Raw genomic sequence first — 17948 nt, 5'->3', positions numbered from 1 at the left:
CTGCCTCAATCCAAAATCCAATAATTATTGTTGTTCGTGTTGCTCAACTCATATTTCTTAATAACTTATCAGTAAAAATGAAAAAAATATAAAAATTTCGATTAATGCAATACTTTATTACAAGAACCAGTCGCTGGAAACTTAAACACTTCAAATATGACCACTTTTGACAAACCAAAAACTAGAAAATCAAAATGTATTAATCGTAATACATATTAAATTGATTAAATTCACAGTAGTCGGCTGTCGGCCCAGTTTCCCTTCCCGCTCAAGTACTTAAACATTTTTAAGTGCAACGCCCCCTTGTCGACGAAACAAGGCTTAACGCCCGTCCCACCTCTTTCCAACCCAACACAAACACCGATTTTTCATTATAAAATTGTAGTTGTTAAAGTTGTTGCAATTATTGACTTATTTTGTGGACCGGAAATAATAATGAGGTAATTTATTTTGTATTCTCTGAAATCTTATCGTTCATAATTTGTGATGAATCGAAATATAATTTAGATATGATAAATGACAACTCGTTAGAAAAAATAAAATTTTACCGTGAAATATCTCTGATATTTTCTGATTTCTCAAATAGAACCTCTGAACCTGCAATTTAAGAAAACGTTATTTTTTCTATTCAAGCTTGAGTGGAAGATATTTTTATTAGGATGATTCAATTTACATTTAATTTTTACAGTTATATTCGGGCTAATTAATCAAGATCATCTTGCTAAGAACTCCCAAGACTTGGGCGTCCTTTAAAATGGATCGAGAACAAGAGTATTTGGAGGAGGAGGACAGTGCCCTCGGGGCAGCTGCTCTAATCAATTTCCCACCAGAGGTTCAACGAGCAATAGAACAGGTAAAAGTGTGACCCTCTGATTTAAATTTGAGCTAAATGATGTATTATTATTTCAGGTGTTGCCCTGTGAGGATCCGCTCGCAAAATCTGATTTTGACGCTGTTGCGTACATCAACACTCTGTTCCCAACGGAGCAGTCTCTGGCAAATCTAGATGAAGTGGTGGCGAGAATGGAACAGAAAATCCTCAGCATCGATGAGGACATCCGCACAGTGGTTCGAAACCAAAGCAGAGTTGGCAAGGTGTTTATCTGTTATTCATGAACTCTTCAAGTAAATAAATACCTGCTTTGACTTGATAGGATGGCAAAGCAGCTCTAGCGGATGCTCAGAAGGTGATCGAGCATCTATTTCTGCAAGTCAGGGACATCAAAATGAAGGCCGAACAGTCTGAAGCGGCGGTGCAACAAATCACAAGGGACATCAAGCAACTGGACTGTGCTAAAAGAAACCTGACCTCTGCAATCACCGCCCTTAATCATCTGCACATGCTGGCTCAGGGGGTGGAGAGTTTGAAGTGCGTTTAATTTTTCTTAAAATTACTCTACAGCTAATGCCATTTACTTCTTAAGAGCTCTTATCGAGAAGAGGAAGTATGGAGAAATAGTCATGCCACTTCAGGGTGTGCAGCAAGTGATGGAGCATTTCAAAGACTTCACCGACATTCCTCAAATTAGAGACATGTCTGTTGAGGTAAATTATGCTCTTCAAACCAAAAGTTCTTATTAAAAATCGCCAAAACAGGTGCAATCGATCCACGTCCGCCTTGAAAAACAGATAGTGTCGGACTTCCATGAGGCTTTTGAGGGTCCAAACGCTAAGCACTTTACTCCTAGCAGACAGCTCGCAGAGGCGTGTCTTGTGGTGTCAGTGCTGGATCCAAGAGTCAAGTAAAGCGAGCTGATTTTTATTTGTTCTAGCATTAATTTCAATCTGTCTTCAGAGAGGGCTTGCTGAGTTGGCTGTCCGACTTGCAACTGGCAGAGTACAAGCACCTATTCCACGAAAACCAAGATTCCGCCTGGCTGGACAACATTGAACGGCGTTACAGTTGGTTGAAAAAGCACTTGATGGAGTTTGAGGACAAATTTGGCCCAATGTTTCCGCCGTCGTGGGAGATTTCCGAGCGCATCTCTGTTCGCTTTTGCGAGGTCACAAGGTGCGTCACGCCTCATTTAGAGTCCTCAAAATTTCCTTTGCAAATAATTCTGGGAAATTAGACACATCTGATTAATTTAGATTTCGCTGCTAGCATTGAAAATATTTGTACTTGCGATCGATTAAATAATTGTTTGTGATGCTCAGAACGCAGCTATCGAACGTGATGAGCAGGAGAAGACACGAGATTGACGTGAAGCTGCTTCTATTCGCAATCCAACGAACCAACTCGTTTGAAAACTTATTGGCGAAACGTTTTGTGGGGATGACCATCCAAAAGAGCACGAATCCTTTTGAGGAGGAAGAACCTAGAGGCTTGAATCCTTTTGAGGAAGATGAAGCAGTCGGAGGGGCTTTGGAGCCAATTAAGACAAAACCACCAGCGTCCTTTAGTGGGCTCATAGGCCAATGCTTCATTCCCTACCTCAACATTTACATTGAGAGCATTGACAGGTAAAAATCTTAAACTGAATTGTCCAAATTTTCATTTCTATTGCTCAGGAATCTAGCAGATCTTATGGACCAATTTGTGCAAGAGTTGAAGAACACTGCCCCACCAGTCATCACGGAAGGAGGAGCTGCTTGTGCTATTTTGCCCAGCTGCGCCGACCTGTTCGTTTTCTACAAAAAGTGTTTGGTGCAGTGTGCACAGCTGAGCACAGAGCAGCCAATGGTCGACCTGGCCAAGCTCTTCCAGAAATATCTCCGCGAGTATGCCATCCGAATTCTGCAAAATGGACTGCCAAAGTGAGTTAACACACATATTAATTTGAAATTTTAATCTTTTTAAATGATATTAAATACTTCAGAGACGCAAATTGGACTTAGTAAAAAAAAGACTTAGTATGTCTCGCCTCGAATTGTTTTAAGCATTTAAATAATTAATGTGGCATTCCTGTTGATTTTTTTTAGTTCGTGTAGGAGGAAAATTGTGTATGAATTAGATATTCGAGAGCTGAAAAAGGATTTGATTTTAACATACTTGAAAAATTCCAAAATCTTGCAAATGTATTGAAAAAAATAAACACAATTTTGTGGACAGAAAAGAAGCAATAAATTAATACTCGATTCTTCAAAATTCTAGGCTCTGCACAACAAGCAGCTCACTAAGCAGTATGACAAATTTGACACGAGACCTTCGGGACCTGTCCTCTGCTGCTGGGCTCATTCAAAACTTCAGTATGTTACTGAAGGAAGGTGACCAAGTGACGCGGTATACAAAAGAAGAGCAAGCAAAGGTTTGCAGCATCCTCACTACCGCAGAATATTGTCTTGAGACGACCCAGCAATTGGAGGAGAAACTGAAGGAAAAGGTTGCTCCTCAGCTAGTCATCCAGATCAAGTTTTCCTCGGAACAAGACATTTTCCACAAGTAATTTTGCTTTTTAATTTTTATCTTCCTTTGCTCATCGAAACTTTTCTCCAGCGTGATTTCCAACTGCATACAGCTCCTTGTTCAGGATTTGGAAATCGCCTGCGAGCCGGCCCTGTCTGCCATGAGCAAAGTAAGCCTTCAACACAAATCCTGTTTTTTTTTTCTGAATGAGATGCTTTTCAGATCCAATGGAACAGCATCGAAAGCGTTGGGGACCAAAGTGGCTACGTCACTGCCATCACTGGCCACTTGAAGATGACCATTCCAATCATCAGAGACAACTTGGCGTCGTCCAGAAAGTACTTCACTCAATTTTGCATTAAATTTATTAGGCAAGCTATTTCTAGGAACATTTAGATGGAAGGTTTTAATTTCTATTTTTCTAAATCCAGCTCCTTCATTCCAAAACTCATCCAGAATATTTGCAAATGCCGACCATTGTCTACGGTTGGCGCTGAGCAATTGCTGCTTGATACTCACATGTTCAAGACTGTTTTGTTGGATCTCCCATCGCTGGGCTCTGCCGTCAGCAGAAAGCCACCCACAGCATTTACCAAAATTGTGGTGAAAGGTAGGGGACTGATTTTTTTCGTTATCATATTTCCAACAAACTTACCACCTGTGCTCTCATCTTTACCAGCTATCTCTTTTACTGTTATTTGGCGCGAGAATATTATTACTATATTATTTGGATTTCTTCTAAGGGTAAATCGCAAAATTGAAATTTTTGTGAAAACTTTGCTTGGTCGAATAGCTCTTATGAAAACCAAAAATATTTGCCCCTTATTTTCATATTTTTCAACTCTCTAGCATTTTTATAGAAACCGCTATTAATTTCCTCTTACAATTAGACTAACTTTGCAACAAATTCAAAATTGTTTATTTTTTTCAATCATTAAATCCGATTTGTGTGGGAATTTTTAAGGAATGACAAGGGCTGAAATGATTCTCAAAGTGGTTATGTCGCCAAGTGATCCACCAGCAGCTTTTGTGGAGCAGTATGTTAAGCTATTGCCACAGTCCGACACTTCGGAGTTCCAAAAAGTTTTAGATATGAAGGTATGGGCTTCAATGTGTGCGTCGCTCTTCTGACATTCAAGTTTCTGTCATTTCAGGGCTTGCGTCGCCAAGATCAAGCTGCAATGCTTGAGCTCTTCCGGCTGCACTTGCAAAAAATGAATTATGCTGCGGAAGAGGATTTGCCGAGAGAAGACCCGCCGATGCTGTTGTCCCTCTCTGAATCAAACATGAAAGCCAGTCCGTCAATGGTTACTAGTCCTGAACACGAATCGTCAAGAATCAAGAAGCTGGAGAAGCTGATTAAGAAACGTTTGTAATGCTTTTATTGCTGGGGTGTGGTATGTGGTGTCTTCCTACAAATTTGTTAACAATAACTGCAGATTACAAAAAAATGTAATGTTCAATGTTTTTCGGGTTTATTATATTGTTATGTTTCAAGTAAGAACAAATTTTAAATTGAAAATTTTTGTATTTTAATATCTTGAGTTGCTCCTAAAGTTCAAAGCTTGCATAAATATTCATTTTTTTATTTCAGCAAAATAAAACTTTAAAGCTGATTTACCAGTGTTCTGCAAAGCTGTTTCACGCTCCTTGTAATTTTAGAAAAGCAATGGCATTTTTGTCTGAAACTCTCGCGCTTTTTGTTCACTCATCGTTTGACACCAAGAATTGATTGGGGACTTTCGAAATTTGAAGTTGAAGCTAGAAGAAAACTTAGAAAATCGCGATCAACATTCCCTCTTGTATAATCTTGTATCACATTATACTCCAATTTTTACGAGTCATATATTTGGATGTATAAAATAACATGTTTTAGGTGTAGTAAGAAGTTGCTAAATTTATATAATGGAACACAGCGTATATTGAAAAAGTTATGTATCTTCCTATCATAAAATTTTCACAACAATAAAAAGAGAAAAATGACGATAATTGTGAAAGTTTTCTTCACTTTGAGGTGGTATAATAAATTCAAAAATTGATAAAATCCTGTAATTTGTAAACTTATTATTATTAGCTAGACCTGTGCCGCGTAATTTTATTAGGCGGCTGACTGATCCATCCAAATTTAGCCTATGGCAGCGGTAGCTGGGTGATATTTTGCCGACGCCTAGTGGCTGAAAAAAATTTTAAAAGTAGTGAAGTTTAATGATGATTAACGGCGGGACCATTTTTTTGCTCTGGCATTTTTTGATTTTTACAGACTCGAAGCGGCAGCTGTGAAATTGAATCGATTAAATTTACATTTTGGCTGACCAATAGTTACCCAGAATTTGCTTGCTAGCAGGGCTCCTGGCTGACACTTTTAGCAAGAACAACACACACATTATACGCTAATGTCACTCCTGGATTGAAAACTCGCGCATCTAAAACCTAATTAAACAAAAAAATGTATGGGCCTGTCCGGGATTTGAACCCGGGACCTCTCGCACCCGAAGCGAGAATCATACCCCTAGACCAACAGGCCGCGGTGACCAACAATAGTCAATAAACACTATAAATTCGCGGTACCTGAAATGAGCGTTCCTGTTTGGCTTCATTTTGTAAATTGACAATTAATAGAAATAGAAAAAATTACATAAAAATTTGAACAGAATATTTTCGCGAAGTTTGGCCTCCCCTCTAATCATTGAAATTCAGTTGCCATTATAAAATTCTAACTGCAGCATACCTGTTATGTTGGTGCTTCTTGCTCTCCCAGCCGTAGCAGCAATAGAAAAATAAAAGCAAACAAACCAAAACCTCAACGCAGGCACACAATAACAGAGCAGGTGGTGGTCGAGTTTGCTAAAATTTCCTGTCAAGATCAATTTTTGTTGTTGATTTGACTATTAAACTTCAACTATAGCAGATTCAAAAGTCGAATTCCCAGTAAAAGGAGATCCCATTTATTGAATACGAGTTTCCAAACAAAAATTTCACTCCCCCATCGGAAGTGCACGTCTGCTGATTGTGAGATCTTCGTTAGCGGTCTTTTGATGGTTCTACTTGAAAAACCAGAGCAACCTTTTTGCGTTCAGGTATAAAATTGAATTTTTTTACCATATTTCGATCAGTTTGACTTATAAAAACTGTATTATTGCTTAGATTTATATAATATGACTCCCGTTATCTGTCGACTCAGAAAATCAACCCAAACCCAAGTGGCTCGTTTTATCTATTGCATTCTCTCGATAAGGGAAGCCACTCTCGTAATCTATATGTTAAATTTCCGCAGCAGATCTTTTATTAGAATATTCACAATGGTGCAGTAACTACGCGTGTGACTCATTATCTTACTTCTTTTGATTTCGCACTAACATATTTCAACCAAAATGTAACTTTCCCACCAAATTTTTGCCACATTTCTCAATAATTTTGTAACGTTATCTTTGCAGGCCTGGGAAATATGACAGTGCTACCTGGAGACTCTTCTGGGGATGCAACTCCCGTGCCATTCAAGCGCAAACGTCTCTGCTTGAGCCTGAACAGTGAACGTATAAGAGTCCACGAAGAATTGAAGGCTCGAGTGAAAACAGAACCAATTTCTCCACCCCACAGCCCAACCATGGACTCTATGTCCAATTTCACCGCCTTCACGCCAGGCTCCAAGCTGAGCATCTTCAGCAGCAGGTCAATATTTAAAATTGTTTTAATTAAATGTAATTGCTTCCTTAAAGTCTATTTCACGACCGTTTATTTACAATAATTAGTGGCTGCAAAAAATCAGATTTACGGAATATTTTAACAGGCGCTAAAATTTCTTTTTAAAAGAACCTAATATTATTTTATGTTTTTCAATTATTGATTGCATAATATTACATTACAGGGCGGAAGGTACTGAACAAAAGTTCTCAAACAGCGACTTCAGCTCGTCTAGTTCGAGCAGCGTTTTGAGCCCAAGTCGCAAGACAGTGAAGGCTTTGTCTCCGATCGCCACACTGAGCAACATGGGCAACACGTGCTACCTGAACAGCGTGCTCTACACGCTCAGGTTCACGCCCAACTTCATGCACAATATGCACCATGTGATGAAGGAGCTCGGCCAGCAGACCGCCTCCGACCTGGACCTGGCCAGCAGACCTGAGAAGGTGCATGCCGCCTACGCCAGACTGCACGACTTGTTCACCACGCTCAAGATCAATGAGGACGTCAAGAGCAAAACGCAGCAGCCGTTTGCGCCCAGTTTGTTCCTCTCGTCCTTCAGGTATGTGGGAAGTTTACGATAATAATTCAGAGAGGATGAACATTGAATATTTCTGCCGCTGCTCAAAAGGGTTCAAAGCAGTGTCTGATATTAATTTACATATCATAGGAATGACGTCATTGTATTCAATATGTGCAAAGCAAAGTTCAATTTTTGGATTGATAATGCCGTTAAAAGTCTATACCTGATTGCCTGCTGACTTTCCCACGCAGCCAGTTGTCAGAATTTACAGTATCTTATTATTACATCAAATAAATGTGTCTCTTAATTATAATAATTAATTAAAGTCAATATAGAAAGAGTAAATTGAATTTGAATGTTCTGGAACTTACTTTGGAAACGTCTGCAAGTTTCCAGTGTCCATTAAAGTAGCTAGGAGAGGAGAAAAACTATAGTTACTTAGGAAGATTGATCGCAAAATTTTAATAATTGAATATATCCATTTCAGAGACCTTTATCCTACTTTTGAGAGCCATCAACAGCACGACGCTCACGAGCTGTTTGTCTGCCTATTCGACATCATTCGAGACGCTTCGGCAAAACTTAACGCAAAGCCTGTCGAGGAGAAGAAAACGCCGGCTACCCCAAGTCCTAAGCCTCAGCTTAAACTGTCTATTACTAGGAAACAAAAGAAGAAGGATAAATCAAAACAGGAGGTGAATAACTTAAGTTTACTTGGTATTTATAGTTAAAAAAAATAATGTCTCAGGCGAAAGAAGAATTAATAAAAACACCTGAAGCGGCAAAATTGAAACTCGACCTAGACTTTGTCAAACAGCTCGAAGGTACAACACTATTGAGAACGATTTGTTTGGAGTGCGAAAGTTTCACCGAAAGAAAAGAGAAGTTCCTCGACATCTGTGTCCCGATAGTCGGATATGAAGGTATTATTTATTTCTTGGTAACTGGGAAACTAGATTTTTGAACAAATCAATCTGTACCAGGTGGAGAGGCTAAGGACGACGCAGAAACCAAGGAAAACCCAAGTCAACTGTATCGTTCCTTGCTGCTCAGCAGCGAAAACATAAATGGCCAAAACAAGTACTGGTGTGAAGTGTGCAAACATCACAACGAAGTCCGCCGATGCACCAGCTATGAAACTCTTCCCAACTTGCTTGCACTCCAGCTCAAGAGATTTAGCACAAATTCCAGGTTAGTTTCGTTTCGTTTTTTTTTTTGCAACAGATTCACTTTTGTTTTTGAAAGTTTGTTAGTTATTTCTGATGACGGCTTAATTTTAAATTCCTAAAAGTTAACTATTTGAAACTGAAATTTATATATATATAGTTGTTGGTAAAAATTATTTTCGTAAGTTAAAGCTTCTGTTGAGCGTAAATCGATTTTTTATTAATCAAATTAATAATCAGATGTTGTATTTAATTAAAACCAATCAGTTATATAACAATTATTATTGCATTTTCAGCTCGATTTTTTCCATGAGCAAAATCCACGACTACATGCCGACCCCAATGTTGCTGGAGTGCTTCTGCGATGCATGCCCAAAGGAGCAGCCAAACCCAGAGCACACGTACCAGCTGTACGCAGTAATCATGCACCTGGGCAGCACCATGGCCTCTGGACATTACGTCGCTTACGTGCGGGCCGAAATCAAGCAGAATTACTCAGAGTGCCAACCGCCAGTGATCCCGACGGCACCGGCTTCTGCGTCCAGTGGAGGGGGTGGTGGCATTCGCAAATTCCTGAGAAAGCCGGAAAAGGTAGCGTCGGCGGCCGCGAACGGCTCGTGTCCTGCGGCCGACTGTTGCGGCATCAAAATTAATTTGCCCGAGGAAATTACACCGCAAGCTCAGTGGCTCGAGTGCGACGACGACCACGTTCGAGCGCTCAGTGAAATCGAGTTTTGCGAGATGCTGCAACCTGCTAAGTCGGCAACGTTTTCTCCTTACATTTTATTCTACACCAGGAAGAACCCAAGTAACTAATTTTATGTCGTTTATAAGAGGAGGTGGTTCCAATAATTACGGTTCACTTTTAGACCCCATGTTTGTTTATATGAGCTTTTAAATTTTATTTTTTACTCAGAATAATAAATATTGGTTGTCATAATACATTTGTAACTCTTTGAATCGTTACTCCTGGCCTTGAGGTATTAAATGTGACTAGATCATTTGAGCCGCCCACATTTTCATCAGCGGCTGGCTTTCCGGCTCCGAGCCGTCAATACAGACATCGGCGGCTGGCTGGCAAAATTTCGTCGGCTCGGCTGACGGCTGGCTTGTAACCGGCACATGTGTTTTTCAAGACTGCATAACTAAAAAATCGTAAATCATAACTTATTTGTAACACGCTGTAAACTGCACAGATCTAAAAATAACGCATTTTTCCGGAAAAACACTGCGTTGCAAAAAAAAATCAATTTGTGCGTTTTTTTCTGAAATTTTCCGCTTTTCTTTGGATCACATTCGTGCATTTTTAATGAAGATATATTCTCATGATGCTAGATAACAAAAAAAAATGAATTTTTAGAAAAGCAGCAAAAAATCCAAAATTTTATCAATAGGAGGTCAACTGTCATCATAATTTTCCAAAATTCCTTACTCTTTTGACGCGAAATGTGACCTTTTCGGAAAATGCAGTAAAACCGAAAACTTTATGGATTTTCCCCCTGGTTTTATACGCAAAAAACAATGGTTATTTTTTACACATTGCAAAATTGGTGATCCCTGGCAAGCTACAAAAGTTGCGTTTTGTGCTATAAAATTGACGACAATTAACAAATTTTCGCAGTTGCTTTTTCTAAATTGAAGTTTATATTTTAGGTATTTTAGGAATTGAGGAGGAATGTAATTTTTAGGTAAAAAAAGTGCATTGGGTGGGAGATCGGTTTTGGAACAGGCTTCGCTAATTTCGCAATGTGCAAAAAATCAGCTGGTTACACCTCACAGTCGAATTTCACCGCAGGCGGTCACTTTGAAACCTCACAGTTGAATTTAGCTGGTCATTTTTAAACCTCACAGTCGCATTTTGAAATACCACACAGTCGCAAAATGAGAACCCATGCAGTTGCAAAATTTGAACCCAAATGATTCTGTGAAAATCCATACTTTTGGTCATCTATCATGAGAATTTTTATCTCCAATAAAAAATGCGCAAATTTGCAGTAATCCCGCAAAAAACAGTTTTGCAATGCAATGTTTTTGCCGGAAAAATGCGGTTTTTGCGTACCCTGGACCCTGGTGCGAACACGGTAGTATTTTAACCTTGCGTGCGAATGCGAACCTCGCTTGTTAGGAATTAACTCGAAAAGGGTTTTAATTAAAGCGTGGGTTGACGAGTCTCGCACCATCGAATAGACATTATGAACAACAGCATGCACCTGAACGCAAAAAAAGCAAAAAAAATGCGTGGTGATGGACGTTAGTCAAGCGCTCCCGCCCTGCAACCCGCGTTACATCGTCGGCGGCGTGACGCTGCAGTACGGCTGCTCGGCGTGCACCTTCTCAAGGTGCCTACGCTACAACCACCTCGTCGACGTCCAGCAGAAGAAAGCGGCGCAAACTCTTTTCGGCTTCTCGCTGCTAGCAACCTGCGAGGCTAGCTGTACGCACAGAGTGAAAAGAATCCTCTCCCTCGTCAAGCCGAAATTATTGTTCTTATAGGGACACCAGCTTGGCACCCCTCGACCAAAAGACTAACACGGAGAAGATGATAAGAGTGCAGAACAGGGCGTTGCACTTTATCCAAGGCCGCCGCACAAACAAAATCTCTTCTCATATATGTAGTCAGGTTGTCACAATCAGTGCGCCAGCCCACTAAGTCCTGTTTTTCAAAATGTGCCTCGCAGGAGTGACGGACTACTACGCGATGACACGAATCACGCTGGGGCGCGTGCACCGCGGCGACGACCCGCTGCATCCTCGGCTGCAGCAGCCGCCGGCACGCACTGACCTCGACAAAAATAATGTGATTGACTTTCGTGCCGTGAAAGATATGCCACCCGCATAGATCGACTGCTCTGCGGCACAGTTTCCTTCTCTCTGCAAGGCGTATGTGATGGCAAGAGTTTAATGTGTGAATACTTGTGAGATGTCTTTATGAATTTTAATAGTCTGGGCTCCCTTCAGCTTTGTCAGGGTAGGGTCGTGCGGTCACTTGTTTTCTCAAATGATTTCCATATTATTCTTTGTATTTGACTTTGGATACATTTTAATGTATTTATGACATAGTATGATAATAAACATGCATCCAATAATCTAAAAAAATCATCCAGCATCTCGGCTTTCGACGATTATACATAGGGAGAAAACGAAGCGCTTTACTACGCACTTGTTAATAATTTAGCACAATAGTATGATTTAGGTTGCAATGATTTACTTGTCTTTGTGCATAACTTTATATTGTTGTTCAATAATAAGTCCAATCTCTATTTTAGCTATAAATAAAATAAAAATAAAACAAAAGTAAAATGATCGAGTTATGTTAACAAATGAATGTTGTTTTTTTTTTTCGGGGGCTTCGAAGCAAAATGGAATGCTAGCTATCGAATCAGGCTGCTCAAGTTTTATGTTTCCTGTTATTAAGCGCGCCACTTATGATTCATTGTGAGCAGTTACTGGCAATCGCCGCTGACACAGCAATATGGCCCTCTCTTTTACAGACACAATAATGTTGCAATTTAAAAAGGCAATAGTTCACAGCCTTGCTGATTATAATCAATCAGCTGTGGGCCGCACTTCATGGAAATGCAGATGACATCCACCTCGGGATAACGTGGTTTTTGGACTTCCTTCTCGTAAGGATATGACATGAGAATTGAAAATTCGCAATTTTTACCGCACGCAGAACCCAGATAATAGTGATCTTTACTGTTCCATCGCACACGCAGGCCCGACGCCGGTTTGGAGACCGATTTTGAGGTTCTTTGCGTCCAATAGAAAATTAAATTTGGTTTTCACGGTTTTTTCGCCTTCGCCACTGGCGAAAATGTTATTATTTTTGTTAAAATTCTACGGGTTGATGGATTAAAAGTCACAAAGTCTTGAATGAAAGGTCTCGTCGAGCCCTACCACTCGACAACCTTTTTCAGGGCACCTCACCCTGAGATCGGTGCTAGGGCCACTTTTCACGATTTTTCCGGCGCCCCTTTTGCTACTTTGCTGACTATATTTCGTCTAAAACCACGAACCGACACACACGCAAGCGCAAAGCGCTTTGCAAATAATATTTAAGGGAGTAAATGTGGAGTAAAAATACAAAGTTTTCGCTACAAAAATGTTTTATTGTTAACATTTTGCATTATTTGATAATTTGTCTGGATATATATGGCTCTACAAGTTTTCCTGCAGAACATAATAAAGATAACTTTCAAACAAAACCCATTTTGTTCCCTTATAATTAAATTGGAGTGAAGCTTTGGGGGATATGGGACTCACAGTCAGGCGCCCATGCTCATATCTGCTGGAGCGCCTGCTCCCAAACACGATTATAAATAGCAGATGAATGTGATAGAACTTGAGCTTTTAAGACATCTTGCAATTATAAATCATCGATTGTATCTCATCCAGTCATTAAATTAATGACCATAGCATATAGTATATTTTGTACTAGTTAGCAAATTGTGCAAACGTCATACTTCATATAAATCGAGATGATAAAATGCAGCAAACATAGTGGTAAACCAACAAATTCCGACCGCTGTCATGTCCTGTGGTTAATATTTGAGATACTATTATCTAATGAATGTTCATACAAATAGAAACATGCTACATAAGGTCCTTAAAAATGTTGTGACGTAATATAGTTTAAAATGTTATATCGCGGTTAAAGTATTCTAAATTTCATGTCGTGTTAGTGACAACTGCTCCGCAAAATATTTATCAAATGTTGTCGTTATATTTGATTAGCAAATCAACACACACGGAACGGTCAACGGAAGATTGGAACTTAGCAATTTGTCAAATGACTCCAACTCAAATTTATTGAGTGAAGCACGCTCATCTTCTCGTTCTGTATTTCATTGTTTTAATATTTTTTCGAGGTTATTAAGTAGAAATTAGTAGTTTTTTAAAATTTCTTGCAAAAACAATAAAATTTTAGTTTACTTTTTGTGGAGACCACACATTCGATGAAAATTAGTGCTCTTATACAGTTTTAAACATAAAATAGAGGAAAGATTTGATGATTCAGTAGGAGAAAAATTAGATGTTATTTGCTAAAAATATAACGCAACATTGCGGAAGGCAGGCATGCAGGCTTAGCCATGATCATCTCTCGCTTGTTTTGCAGGTCACCATGTATGCTGGAGATTTGTCTCCATGGTTCAATTTGTTATCGCTATCGCAGTTTCTAAAATTGCACCAGGCTCCATCATCTTTGCTTCGGGTACAGCAGCTCTTGCAGCACTTGCGAGTGCATCCTCCTCTCCCGTCGCAGCTGAAGACTTCAGACGATCTATTCATGAACGCGATCAAATCTGCTTTAGAACTGTTCTGGAGCTCATTCACTGCAGAGAAATAATCAGACTTTTTATTAAAAACTCCACGATTTTTGCCCTCTTTGACAGTACCGTAAATGCAAATGATGAAGCCGCTATCTGCAAGTTTACACTCTTTGTTGCGAATTTCATTCTTCTCTGCTATTTTGCATGTTTGATGATCCTAATGGAAGTGTGGTATTTTAGACTGTTGCAAATAATTTGTTTAGAATAACGTACGTCCAAATCAAGTTTGACTTCATCGTAGAAAAACACTTTGGAAGTTGCATAGGAGGACTGCGGGGCAAATATTTTAGTTAGAATGGAAACACACACACAAAAATACCTTCCAATCTTCTGTACTTGAGGTTGAAGAAGCAACTCCATCACATTTTTTTAAAGTGATGGACTGGCTCTCTTTAATGGCTTCATGTGAAGGTTGATCTGAAATAAAACAAAATAATACAAAATATCAGATGGATAAACAGCAAAACTTATTATGTTCCTCTTACAAAAGTCTAACATACTCATTTAAAAGAACATATGGGTGGATTTAAAAAGATTGAATTGATTTTTCCATAATTTTACCTGCTACGTTTACTTGAGTAGAGGCCAAACTACCGTGTTCTTTAAAAGGAGGCTTGTTATATGAAAAATAATAAATTTTGTTTAGTTTTTTTGGTGGGCCAAGTTAATACTTGTCGGTTCGTGTATACTTTTGCATTGCGCAGAAGGCAATATTAAAGGGCTCACCGCAGAGATAAAACAAATTGATTTGCATGAAAAATTTGGATTGTAACCACTCCATTAAAATGTTAGAAAAACTCGATTTTCTTAAGTAATCAATGTTGATTATTATCAACTTTAAAAAAGCTAAGCCAAATTTTCACATTTAATTTTAAGTTTTTTAATTTTAAATATATCATAGATATGTGTGTTAATTCAAAATTCATTTAATTGATTCATATATGTTTAAGAAAGTTTTAATATTATAATCTCTTCCTCAGAGCATTCTCAGTATGCAAATATATATATATATATATATATATATATATATATATATATATATATATATATATATATTTCTTACTCGAGGGTATGGTAATTTTTAATTCAAAAGTAGTACTTACCACGCACAATAACCATCAGGAAAATGGCAAAAATCGCAATCATTGTGAGGCAATAAGGCAGCCACTTTGTTTTTTGTATTAGAGACGTCATTATATGATTCTGTGGATAAAAGAGAGTAAAAAACAAATTGAACAGTTGAAACTAACAATTTATTATATTCTTACTGCGTTATTGATTGGTGTTCCGTCTTTAACAAACCCATCTGTAATGACATCCGCAAAAATTATTAAAATGGAAAGTGAGCACAGAAAAATTAGACAGAAATTACAGCCCCTTATTTGATTCTTTAGCAGTTATTTAGTGCATACGTGTACCTTCTTCGATTCTTCCATTTCCATCATTGCCGAACGTCTCATTTCCATTATGACCGCTTCGTAGATTTAGTCTTTCAAACATCGCTGTCGCAGGGAACACAGTTTTCAAACTAAAAACACACATCATTTAAATTAGTTAACCAACGCGTAGCTTTAAACTCGGTTATAAAAGTAACAGATCGACTTTGCGCTGAATTTTCAGACTTAAGCATTATTTCTGAATATACCGTATATTTGGCGTACTTAATTCATTTCAAATCGATTTGACTAAAACAGTAATATTATTATTTGTGGAAATAACAAATTAACAATCAACAATTATTATAATCATCATCTCATCCCAATTCAGGATCAAACACAATTACACGGCACGACAGAGGTTGCGCCCTTAAAATGAATCAACGCAGTTCACGGCGGTTCACCCAAAAATTATGATAATACTTAAATCAAAAACCTCGCACGCTTGATTGCTGCTGGCGCACGTGTAGCATGCTCACCGAGCTCGCTCGCCACAACATGCAACGCAGGTTGCTCAGGCCGCCTGGCGGCCCTTCAGTGAATAAAACAAAAATTAGTATCGATTTGTATTCGCGACAACGAAACATATTTGTGATAACACTAACAAAAGACCATCTTAAACCCAGAAAGAGAGAGAAATACACACGGAGGTAATTCATTAATTAAAAACTAACAAAATGGCTATAATTACTCTGGGAGAAAAATAATTTAGGATGGTCAGTTAATACTAAAATTATGAAAATTAGTTTCCGCGTAGAGTATAGCCATTTATATATTTAGAATTTGCTAGATCTCTTTGTTTCGAAGAAAAATTTAGAAAAAGCGTCTAATTATCCCATGAGTTTTGATCACTTGAGTAGCACCGTCTGGAGGTGACCTTCACAATTAATAAAATAGTGCGTAACGATTTAACTTTAAGAAAATAGTTCCTCTTTCATGCTCAAGTTTCTGGTGTTGTCCTTAAAAATGACGAAAATTTCAATGCTTATTTTCTGAAGATTCCGCATGAATTAATTTTCAAAATTTCTCTTTGTCCATTTTAAGGCACTCCAAGCAATAAAGAGAAAAATTATTATTTTATCCTAATTATATTTCCAGTACATTTTTTCATATAACTTAAAATATATTCACTTGGTATTCCTTATTATTTGATTTCAAATGAATTAAATTTCGGTCAACAGTGTGTAATTTTAAATTGCGCACTTATATTTTCAGATAATTATACATAGTGATCTTTGAGCTTCGCTTTCGTTAATGGGATCACTGATCGGTCCCATTTCCTGTGGCAGCACTGTTGAGCTAAACTAGCGACCATAGCATGAATCTTTTTAGAAATACTAACATTTTGACAAAATCTTTTAGAGTCTGCCTATTAGGAATTACTCATTTGCTTTACAGCTGTTGTCTTTAGTTTATTTCACTAAAATATCCCTTTCAATGATGTATGCTTAGTTTCTGCTGGTATATGTAAATATTTTTAAGCACTTCTAGCAAAAAATTAGAAAGCAAAATTTGAAGTTGAAATTTGCGAAAAATACTTCTTTGAGTAAAAACATGATCAAAAACAATTTTTGGTTACTTTTTTAATAAATTTTAAAAACTCACTCTTATGCCTGTCCTATAGGAAAGAAGCTTCCGGTGCGTTTAGTAAGTTGACGCACAAAGGCACGCTGAACGATGCGACACGCACTGGTGCCAATAATCGACAACAGAAGCTATAAGGAAAGTCTCATGAAATTAAAATGGCTTGCCATTTCTAAAGTCTTATGGTTAGTACTGTGGAGGGGGGGCCATAGTTTTTTACTATTTCGAGCATTTAAAAGTTAGATAGAATTTATACCGATTGCATGCCCCATTAAAAAGTTGTGCGGCGCCTATATATGTGGCAATAATTTGAAAGGTTATATATATGCTGCAATCTTTTAAGGAACACATAATAATTAATAAAACACAATGTTCCAAGAAACAAAGAAAAGCAAATTCAGAATTGCTAAAAAATTTAGTTAGTGAGCTTTCAGAAGCAATATGCACACGTCCTTCATCCTTACCAATCATCTACACCACGCATTCAAGAAATGATTCGGGTGATTAAACCCTCGTTCATAGGTGCATAGAACAATTTTAGAAGCTTTTGACGAGAAGCTGTGATTTGAAAGTAAAGAATATATAAAGCGCCTATAATTGTGCTTCCCGTTTTCGCACCAATTAAAAAACAATCGGTTTTTAATAACTAAATTACAATTAAAGCAACCCTCACATAACCGATCAATAAGCGAGGCAGCGCTAGCTTATGCTTGGTAAACGCACAGCTAGCGGTAAATAAGATAATCGGTTCAAACCTCTGAAAAAGAATACAAAATTGACACTTTTGTCGCCACTAAATTTGTATATCATATTAAATTTCTAATATTATATTCCAAGTCATCATTCTGATTGTAAAAATCGTAAAAATGCTTTTGAAGG

The 17948-nt window shown here is 38.1% G+C and overlaps 3 protein-coding genes and 1 non-coding gene across 6 annotated transcripts; 2 read left to right on the top strand and 2 right to left on the bottom strand.

Moving 5' to 3' along the window:
• Nucleotides 1-321: 321 nt before the first annotated feature.
• Nucleotides 322-5335, top strand: Vps53 (vacuolar protein sorting 53). The gene is made up of 15 exons (XM_065479003.1): nucleotides 322-440; nucleotides 689-853; nucleotides 910-1095; nucleotides 1155-1369; nucleotides 1425-1545; nucleotides 1597-1742; nucleotides 1796-2011; nucleotides 2158-2463; nucleotides 2512-2757; nucleotides 3095-3382; nucleotides 3437-3515; nucleotides 3569-3717; nucleotides 3778-3956; nucleotides 4311-4444; nucleotides 4501-5335. The coding sequence occupies exons 2-15, from the start codon at nucleotides 755-757 to the stop codon at nucleotides 4720-4722; spliced, it is 2586 nt and encodes an 861-aa protein (XP_065335075.1). The 5' UTR covers nucleotides 322-440; nucleotides 689-754; the 3' UTR covers nucleotides 4723-5335.
• A 463-nt stretch (nucleotides 5336-5798) lies between these two features.
• On the bottom strand, nucleotides 5799-5870 carry TRNAP-CGG (transfer RNA proline (anticodon CGG)). The gene has a single exon. It is a non-coding gene; the product is annotated as a tRNA-Pro (tRNA).
• A 249-nt stretch (nucleotides 5871-6119) lies between these two features.
• On the top strand, nucleotides 6120-9658 carry Usp1 (ubiquitin specific protease 1). Of its 2 annotated transcripts, none has more exons than XM_065479182.1 (7): nucleotides 6120-6423; nucleotides 6781-7015; nucleotides 7212-7589; nucleotides 8038-8245; nucleotides 8299-8473; nucleotides 8534-8741; nucleotides 9013-9658. In XM_065479182.1, the coding sequence occupies exons 2-7, from the start codon at nucleotides 6792-6794 to the stop codon at nucleotides 9530-9532; spliced, it is 1713 nt and encodes a 570-aa protein (XP_065335254.1). In that variant the 5' UTR covers nucleotides 6120-6423; nucleotides 6781-6791; the 3' UTR covers nucleotides 9533-9658. The 2 variants fall into 2 exon arrangements, with proteins under 2 accessions (XP_065335254.1, XP_065335255.1); XM_065479183.1 differs by lacking the exon at nucleotides 6120-6423 and adding an exon at nucleotides 6589-6719.
• A 3158-nt stretch (nucleotides 9659-12816) lies between these two features.
• Nucleotides 12817-17362, bottom strand: LOC135936322 (uncharacterized). 2 transcript variants are annotated; one of them, XM_065479085.1, is made up of 8 exons: nucleotides 17091-17362; nucleotides 15468-15577; nucleotides 15318-15355; nucleotides 15153-15252; nucleotides 14369-14466; nucleotides 14263-14319; nucleotides 14116-14206; nucleotides 12817-14052 (listed from the first exon to the last, which is right to left on the bottom strand). In XM_065479085.1, exons 2-8 carry the CDS (start codon nucleotides 15547-15549, stop codon nucleotides 13814-13816), a joined length of 705 nt encoding a protein of 234 aa, XP_065335157.1. In that variant the 5' UTR covers nucleotides 15550-15577; nucleotides 17091-17362; the 3' UTR covers nucleotides 12817-13813. The 2 variants fall into 2 exon arrangements, with proteins under 2 accessions (XP_065335157.1, XP_065335156.1); XM_065479084.1 differs by lacking the exon at nucleotides 17091-17362 and having other exon boundaries at nucleotides 15468-16023.
• Nucleotides 17363-17948: the final 586 nt, after the last annotated feature.

This window comes from Cloeon dipterum, chromosome 2 (genome assembly GCF_949628265.1).
Source record: "Cloeon dipterum chromosome 2, ieCloDipt1.1, whole genome shotgun sequence".
NCBI lineage: Eukaryota > Metazoa > Arthropoda > Insecta > Ephemeroptera > Baetidae > Cloeon > Cloeon dipterum.
Note: the sequence above shows the minus strand (reverse complement) of the source record. Positions and strands in the feature narration are given on the sequence as shown.